The sequence below is a fragment of the Micromesistius poutassou genome (assembly GCF_964030765.1).
Source record: "Micromesistius poutassou genome assembly, chromosome: 11".
Lineage (NCBI taxonomy): Eukaryota > Metazoa > Chordata > Actinopteri > Gadiformes > Gadidae > Micromesistius > Micromesistius poutassou.
The window spans coordinates 14,234,801-14,244,083 of record NC_140281.1 but is presented as its reverse complement, the minus strand read 5'-3'; the positions used below and the strand labels follow the sequence as shown (position 1 = coordinate 14,244,083).

The following is a 9,283-nucleotide window of genomic DNA, read 5'->3' as shown; positions in this document are numbered from 1 at the left end:
CCTCTCTCTGATGCGATATGTGCAGAATGTGAGCTACCAAACGGGGGTCTGATCAAAGGGCCCGGGCCTCAGCCAGGCTGTTAGCTGTGTAGGACTCCCAGGGGCCGGAGGTGAGGACTGATCCATCCTCCAGGAGGGGCCCGGGGTCGGCCCCAGGGTCTGGCCCTCAGCCAGGGGCCTCCAGGAGCCAGACTGACCAGACTCTAACATCCTGACCCACCGCTGACAGACTCCACACACACACACACACACACACACACACACACACACATATAGACATTCATATATACACACACACACACACACACACACCATAAACACGTTTACATAGCGACAAACGTATGTAAACAAAGACACACACAAACGTATATAGACACACACACACACACACACACACACACACACACACACACACACACATATCCATATAGACACACATAATAAACACGTTTACATAGCGACAAACACATGTATACATAAAGACACACAAACATATAGTCTCACACACACACACACACACACACACACATTCAAAGTCATGCATTGCACACGTAGCGTCATACAACATGAACTCTATACTGATGGTCAACAGGATATTGTGGAATTTACACGTTCAGACACACACACACAAAGACACCCACACACATAACTTGACACAATTATTATGAACGCAATCATACATTTGAATCGCGGTTTAGTTAAACGCTTGTGACAACCAGGAAGACTTGAGCGACAGATTACCGGAGACTCAGCGGGATCCCTGCGGTGCGAGGTCACGTGACCATGCTACTTCAGCCTACTTCAGTCACTGCTCGTGACTGCAGCAGAGGAGTGACAAGCGGCCCTCATGACGTCAACATTTAGAAGTTGGGCAAATTAAACCAGTAATATGGTAGCTAATATACCTGATTTTATTCCTCAATACAATAGGCCTGCCTTCATTAATAAAGATGAAAAATAAATAATCAAGTTTGTAAGTGTGTATGTTTACTTAAAGTCTCTCGTGAAGTTTGGTCAAATTGATTTGAGACACCCCGGACACAAGCGCCATCATGTGGACACATAACACTTCAAATGAACTGCAGAAAGTCGTCAAATAAAATAAAAGTATAAAAAGGTCGCGGCGTCGCCTTCCTCAGTTTCTAACAAATCCTCTGATAGTAGGATATGATTATTATTCCTATCATAGAGTCCAGACAGGCTGCAGAGCAGACAGACTGGGAGGAGAGACGAAAGGAGAGGAACAGGGAAGTGAACTCTTTGCTATTTCAGTAGAACCGTGTTTGATATTAAGTGTTTGAACTCCAGCAGTAGACAAAGCACACAGAGATGGTTCCTGAATCCTGTCTAACGCACGGAGGCACACAAAGCTTGGATATATTGTCACCTTTCAAAAACTTTGCATCCATTTTATTTTGCTTTACCAAACATAATAACATAATATTTGTATATGTAATAGCCTATGTATAATAAATAATTTATTGGACGTTAGAAAATCGGTAGTTATAGTTAAATAATAATATAATACAATTAAAATAAATATAAAATATTAATCGTGTTGTGAAATAAGGGCCGAAAATAAAACGAATAACAAACATTGAAATATGCAATAGGCCTAATACCAAAATAATGAAAATAACTTAGGCCTACGAACATGCACATCCCCTAGAACAACATGAAGCATCGTGACACGGTTATCTCTTTGATGTTTTCCCGCAACCCGCTTCACCTTTCCTAACATTATTTCTGTCGGACTTCCGGTATCAGGATGGACGTGCGTGTGCGTGTGTGCGTGTGCGTGTGTGTGTGTGTGTGCGTGCGTGCGTGCGTGCGTGCGTGTGTGTGTGTGTGTGTGTGTGTGTGTGTGTATTGTGTGTGAGAATCTCCAGGTTTCCTCTGTCATGCCGGAAGTTCCCAGACCATCCCTCATGGATGCGGCTCTCGGCAGGAAGAGGCTGCAGGTGCTGTTGTCATAGAGACGCGGGGAGATCAAGAGGGGAAAACCCAGACAATGGTGTCCATATAATATTCTCTGTAAAAAAAAGTATTTCGCTGAATTCGGGATTTGCATTTGCCAATCAATCATTTCGATTTTAGTGCAAAAAAGGTAGGCTACGTAATCTATGTATTCATCAACACAGCATTTCTCGCTAATGCTTTTAAAATGTGACTTATTTTTAAGATCTATATAAATCGACTTAGAGGCCTACAAATAGGCTAACGTTTAGGATAAATACACCCACCATTATTTGTAGCCTACAGGGCTATACCTCGGCTAAAATATCAGGCTGATTGTAGCCTACTCTGTACTAAAGGCTGTTAAATCCTTCTCAACAGATGTTATATTTAACCCAAACTCGTCCCTCAACTATGGTTCCGTTTTTCGTGTGAGACCTGACCTGACACGGCTGAGAGAGAGACCGTGACGGCGCTTCACGGTCCGCTTTAACCTCCCCATCCCCAGAGAAAAATAGCCCAGGCAGAGGACCTCGCTGGGGACGGTGTCCCGTCTGATCTCCGCTCGGGTCGAGGAGGCACGAGGGGCCGAAACTCGTCCGGAATGTCAGCGGAGGATTCCGCGCGCGGGGCGCAGACACGCGCGGCTCGAGCGGCGCCGGAATCCTCCGGCGCCGCGCGTGTCTGCGCTCTGCGCGCGGAATCCTCCGTACGCTTTAGTAGCCTACTCCTGAACAATGCACCGAGTCAGTACTGTTTAACCATCATATGGGAGTGTTAAAATAATTCATATTTAATTAATAAAATATTTGTACACTATTGTAGCTGTATGCGTAGGCTATGTGGTTTGAATTAAACTTTAATCCATCTAGTTGCATGATACACAATATTGTTCTTTTTTTTTGACGGACGGTGCAGCATCCCCCGTCAAGAAGGAGCCCGAGGTGCCGTTTTTCTGTACGAAATGATGAAAGCTATTTGAAAAATCAAATCTAAGAATAAACCCATCAAGAGCCCTGGACCCTGTACGCGTGTGTCCCGGCTGTGCGTGGATCTCTACCGGCGATGCGGGGGTCTAAATATAGCCTGGACACAACAGGCCCGCGGTGCAGCAGGCCGGGGGTCATAAACGCCGCGGCCGGAGAGGGAGAGCATATGCCGGGGATTACGGAGCATGACCCCCCCCCCAGCCTTAGACAGTGGACACACCCTCCCCGGCAGCTGTCTGGCATACTGTAGGCTCCCGACCCTATCAATGACTTAATCAGCCTCTTTACCTCTCTCTCTCTCTGTCTCTCTCTCTCTCTCTCTCTCTCTCTCTGTCTCTCTCTCTCTCTCTCTCTCTCTCTCTCTCTCTCTCTCTCTCTCTCTATATATATATATATATATATATATATATATATATATATATATATATATATACATGTGTGTGTTTGTCTCTCTCTTTCTCTCTCTCTCTCTCTCTCTCTCTCTCTCCATTTCGGTGTGTGTCTCTGTCAATGTGGTTATCTCTCCCTCACTCTGGCTCAAAAATTATTTTTCCAACACCCACTCACACACACACACACACACACACACACACACACACACACACACACACATACTGTAGGCTGTGTAAAAGGGGAAGCAGGTAACGAACACATGAGCGTTAACCTTTAGTGTTTACGGTAGTATTATTATTACTGCCTTTATGTTAAAGATGTGTGATGTCTGCTCCTGTCAGGGTTTAGTGTTAAGGAAGTGGTCATTTCTAAACCTGCTTATTCACTGGAAATGACGACGTCTCTCTTTCTGGAAGGCGCTACTACCTGCAAATGATGGATTAACATGATAGATGATTAACATGCATGTTATTATTAACTTGTGTGTGTGTGTGTGTGTGTGTGTGTGTGTGTGTGTGTGTGTGTGTGTGTGTGTGTGTGTGTGTGTGCCTGTGCGGGTCTGTGCGTGCCTGTGCATGCGTGTGGAGGGCAGCTACCTGAGATGGCTTAGTTCAGGTCTGTTGTGATGTCACCGCCCAGACCCCAGTAATACCACCCCCACCGCCCCTCCCCCCCCCCCCCCCCCACCGCCCCCCCACCCCACTCCCACACACACTTCCTTCCCCCTCAGGTCCTGTATATTAAATAAACAGTACACACTTAAAATATCTGTCTGCCTGTTAGCATATATGTCTGTCTGTCTGTCTGTCTGTCTGTCTGTCTGTCTCTCTGTCTGTCTGTCTGTCTGTCAGTGTACCAGTGAACACTGGTCCCCTCTGCGTGGACTTTTATCAGCCTTCGAGGTAAACCACTCAAACTAAATCTTGCGTGTGTTTCCTAATAATCCGTCAATCTATTTCCTTCCCTGCCCTCCTTATCAATGTGGGTTTATCAGGTGGGTTAAGGGCTGGAGGTAACGTGGTCAGGGTGGGGTTCCCCCCCCCCCCCCCCCCACGACCCATAGAGTACGACCCCCCGGGGTGACTGGCCCTCGTTAGCTCACACAACAGGCCAGCCCTGCAGGAACCAAACCCGCATCGTCCTGACGCCCCCCCGGGGCCCCCACTAGGGCCCCCGGGCCGGGCCTAGCGGGACCAGGGGGATTAGCCTTTAGCTTGTTAATGCTCTGTAATGGCCGACAGGTGGTTCGTTTACGTCTACCTGGACAGCTGACGTGTGTCCCTGACATCATCGCCCATTCATTCATTCACCTTATTTGAAATGTGTGTGTGTGTATTTTTCAGATTTATCTCAGCTTCAGATTCAGACTTTATTTGTCCCAATGAAGGGTGAACTAAAATTAACTAAAATACTTAAAACTCACAGACAAGAAAAGATAGCTATATGTAGAGGCAACAGATCAACATACATAGGAAACAATGAACAGCAGTTCATAAAAATAACCACATTTTAAAGACAGCTGACGTGTGTACTTCTCAGTGACATCATTGGCCATTAATTTACCTTATTTTATTTGTGCGTGTATTTAATTTTATTTGTGTGTGGTTGTGTGTATGTAATATTGAATTTTGTTCTTGTTTGTGTGTGTGTGCTTTACTTTATTTTATTTGTGTGTCTGTGTGTTTATTGTTCTTCTGTGTGATTTGATTCGTATATGTGTGAGTATATTCTTCGCCTGTCAAAGCCCTTTGTAAACAATGTTTATAAAAGGGCAGTTTAAGTCAGTTCTACATCACATCGTCCTTACGATACGTCACAGTATTGTCGTGGTTATAAATACGATGGGAGGATAAAGCCCTCGGCCCTCTGCGTGGGCGTCTGCGGGGTCGTCGGCTAGCTAGCGTGGGAACTCATCTTAGTCCTTACCTTGAAACGCCAGCCGCTGTCCGCGACCCGGCACACTATCTCGGCACAGTGGACCCGTCCTGGGGAAGGGGCTTCCTCCCAGGTGCTATTAACAGAGCGGGGGGGTCATGGGGATCGACCCCGCGGACAACACGCTCCTTCCTCTTCAACCTCAAAATCATCTGCTTATAAATCCTGGAGGCTATAAATACGCGAGAGAGGCCTTCCTGCGGTCTGGTCACTTCCAGGTGGTCACCCAGTCACGGTGACATCTCGTAAGGGAGGACTTGTCATATCGCCCCCCCCCCCCCACCCTACACACACACAAACACAGAAAAACACACATACACACACACACACACACACACACACACACAGACACTGTCTCTGTGTCAACAAGTGCTTTGGGTGTTTTGAAAAGACAATTATTATTATTACTTATTATCATCCGCTACCATCATTTTCAAGCCCCGATGCATGTTTGTTATATAAAGGTAATGTTTGCCTCTAGTTTATCCTATATGAGGGTTAGGTTTGTAGATGTGACCTTTGTAGATGTTTTTATGTGTCGAACACATTGTCTCTGTTCATATCTTGTTGGCCTTGTACCTCTTTCACCACTAAAGTCAACATGTCTTATTTAATCTTGAAGACATCCGTCCACGGTTCAGAGAGTTTGGTTCGTAGCATACCGCTTTTAAAGAACATGTTGGGGATGCTGGGTCTTGTTGTGTGTACTTGTATTCATTGAGTATCTTGGCGTTGTAGTACCACAATGTATGAATCTACATTTTATTGAAGATAAACTACAGCTTCAGCTGTGAATGACTTGATTGCTAGGAGATAATGATTTAAATTAATTAATTGATTAATTATAGATGGAAGGAATTGTGATCTTATCTAAACGCTATCTATCTGTACCGCTTTTGACTGATTCACATTTTTACTCATTATGTTTGAGATGTTTGGAGCCTAATACAGACTTTTTTATACATCCTCAATTTGCCTGCATATAAAACTGTATACATACAAGAAAAAACAGAAAAGCTGTGCCTATTTTCAAAATGTTTATTTCTGAAAAGTGCAAAAGTATAAAACACCCACAGTATATAGGCTACATACATACATTTTAAAATAGCGAGTCTGTACAAAATTAATAATAATAACAATAACATGATTTATATTCCTGAATAAAAGACGACGTATAAACCCACAAAGGCCCAGGAACACCGTCAGTTTGATTTCAGAGAGATAGTCCTCAGAAACCAGCAGAACGTCGTGCATCAGTAGAAAGTCCTTCCTGAAGGTTGGAGAGGGTCCCAGGGATAAACCCCCTCTAGTGACATCACAAGCGGTAGGGTCCCCTCTGATGTCCGACGGACGGATCAGCCAACAGTCCCCTTGGGTATCCATCTTACCCCTGGGAGGAAGAGGGTCATGTCTGGAATCATTATCAACACTCGGTGGTCGACAGTGTCCCTTTAATAGGATAGTGTCCCTTTAACAAGGCCCTGCTCTGTCCTTAAGGCTGCCCCCCCCCCCCCCCCCGGGTCTTTCCGCCCCGGGTAGGGTCATGGCGAAAGGGGTTATGTGTTGCTATAGTTACAGTAGTAAACAGTGCTGGCGTCCGACAGCACGGAGGAGATGAGGCTCTCGGGCCCCTGCAGCGAGGCCTCGTGGGGGGCCCCGTACGGCAGGCAGGTGCCCATGTCGGGTCGGCCGGAGGCGGAGCTGAGGTACTGCTCGAACTCACTGCGGTCCACCTCCCCCAGCAGCTCTCCGGGGAGCATCTGGTCCACGGGCCCCTCAGCCTGGGCGTGGGGGTGCTGGGCGTCCGGGGGCGGGGAGAGCTGTCCCGGGGCCCCGTGGAGGCCCTGCCTCTTGGGGTTGGGGGCCTGCTGGTGCTGCTGGTGGTGCTGCTGGTGGTGCTGCTGGTGGTGCTGGTGGGTGTAGTACATGGCCATGGGGTTGTAGGGCGGAGGCTCGGGGCCCGTGGTGAGGTGTCTGTGGAGGATGGCGTTGCCGTGGTGATGGTGGTGGTGGGGGGGCTCGTGGCCGGGGGGGTACTCGGCGGCGGGGGCGTGGTGGTGGTGGTGGGCGTAGGGGGGGTACGGTGACATCATGTGACCGTCGTCCTGGGCGTGGGAGGGGAAGAACATTGCGTCCGTGTCCACGGCGTCCAGTGGGGACGTGTCGGGGGTGGGCAGGCTGTAGCCCGCCTCGTAGCCCCCGCCCAGACCCGGGCCCTCGCCTCGGTAGTGGCCCAGCGCAGGGGGCGGCGGGGGGAGCTGGAAGGGGTGGTCGTGGTAACCCAGCCCCCCCAGGGTGTCCATGCAGGCCTGGTGGGGGTCCGGGGGGCCGTGCAGCAGGAAGCCAGAGTCCAGCCTCTTGATGCGCTTCACCTGCTTGCGGCGCCGAGGGCGGTATTTGTAGTTGGGGTGGTCCTGCATGTGCTGCACCCGCAGCCGCTCCGCCTCCTCCACAAAGGGACGCTTCTCGGCCACAGGTAGAGCCTTCCATGACTTCCCTGCACATTCAAAGTAAAAGTACCCGCGGTTAGGATCCATCTCACACACGATAATGACACGTGACATAATGACATAATAATAACACGCACACACATAATGGATTAATGGATTCATCACACACATACACACAAACAACTCATATTCACACACACAATAATAGAATACACTTTGTTTTACAATGGTAAAACACATACAGAGAATAATAATCCACACACATACACATTCTGTAACACACACACACAACACATGCGCAAGTGGTCTCCAGAATAGCTCACAGCTATTTTCGGGGCATTATAATTTTAAAATAACATGTCACACTTACATCTAATTATAATCAGAATACCTTTAATTGTATAATGCATTTTTTGCTAAAACGGTACATTTTTTTTTATCACTTTAAGGTTATTCAACAACATTAAATAAATTACTGGGAGTATATATAAAAAAGAATCCAATGCTCTTTACGTAAATTATACAAAAGCAATTATTTAAAATGGAATTAATGAACCTAATTTATAATACCCTTATTAACACAAATAGAAATGTAATAAATCGAATAGAAACAACTTTTTTTGGATCACTCTAGACTAATTTCGTTTTTGAGAAAGTTCAAAATATCACCTTAGCACATAAAATAACAAATATAAACAGCCTTTTATAATATAGCATACAAATTAAGTTATTAATGATTAATTGCCGTAGGGCCACTAAAATCGGTCTGGGGGACCAAATGATTAAATGATTAAAATTCGTATTAAATACACATAAACAGAGTATAAATAAACTCACCCAGCATCTTGCTGAGCTCCGCATTGTGCAGGTCGGGGTTCTGCTGCGCGAGCCTCTTCCGCTCGTCCTTCGCCCACACCATGAAGGCGTTCATGGGCCGGCGGATCCGCGGCTCGCTCTTCCCGCGGTTCTGGGCCCCCGAGGCGGAGCCGGAGGAAGTACAGGGTTCGTTCTTCACTTTGGCGTCCCCGCCGGCAGGGCTGATGGGGTCTGCCCATTGACAGTGCCCCATTCCCGGCATCAGGACGGACATCGCACACCTAGCCTGGGTCTGGTCGTCACTGGCGTACCCCGCATCGGGACTACTCATCTCTGTCCAGGACCTCCGGAGTGGGCTCCTTTTGAACCACGCAGCCACCAGTAGTTAGTGCTTCAGGAGCCTTGGAGAATACAGGTTGTTCGAGTGAGATCTGTCTCGGGTTGTTAAGTTGAACTGCTGCTTTGGTGTTCCGCAGTGAGATGTGGAGGACACGGTTGGGTGCTGACTGCTGAGTTGGGTGCTGACTTGGTTCCTGAACTATAAACGTGCAGGCGACCAATCACAATGGGATGGGCGTGTCCGCACCACAAAGGTGTAAAAAAAACGAGAGTCCCCCCGTCCCCCCTCGAGACCCACCCGGAGACGACAGACGCCAGATTCTTCTCAGATCACCAGATAACCGAGAGCGCTCAGATTTATAATAAAATACCATGTGAACGGAGGCGGGGTGAATCAGAGAAAGT

General features: G+C 47.4%; 1 protein-coding gene across 1 annotated transcript; it reads right to left on the bottom strand.

Moving 5' to 3' along the window:
* Positions 1–6,386: 6,386 nt before the first annotated feature.
* Positions 6,387–9,031, bottom strand: LOC311355609 (transcription factor Sox-17-alpha-A-like). Its single transcript, XM_084475396.1, has 2 exons — positions 8,561–9,031; positions 6,387–7,770 (listed from the first exon to the last, which is right to left on the bottom strand). Exons 1-2 carry the CDS (start codon positions 8,868–8,870, stop codon positions 6,830–6,832), a joined length of 1,251 nt encoding a protein of 416 aa, XP_084331522.1. The 5' UTR covers positions 8,871–9,031; the 3' UTR covers positions 6,387–6,829.
* Positions 9,032–9,283: the final 252 nt, after the last annotated feature.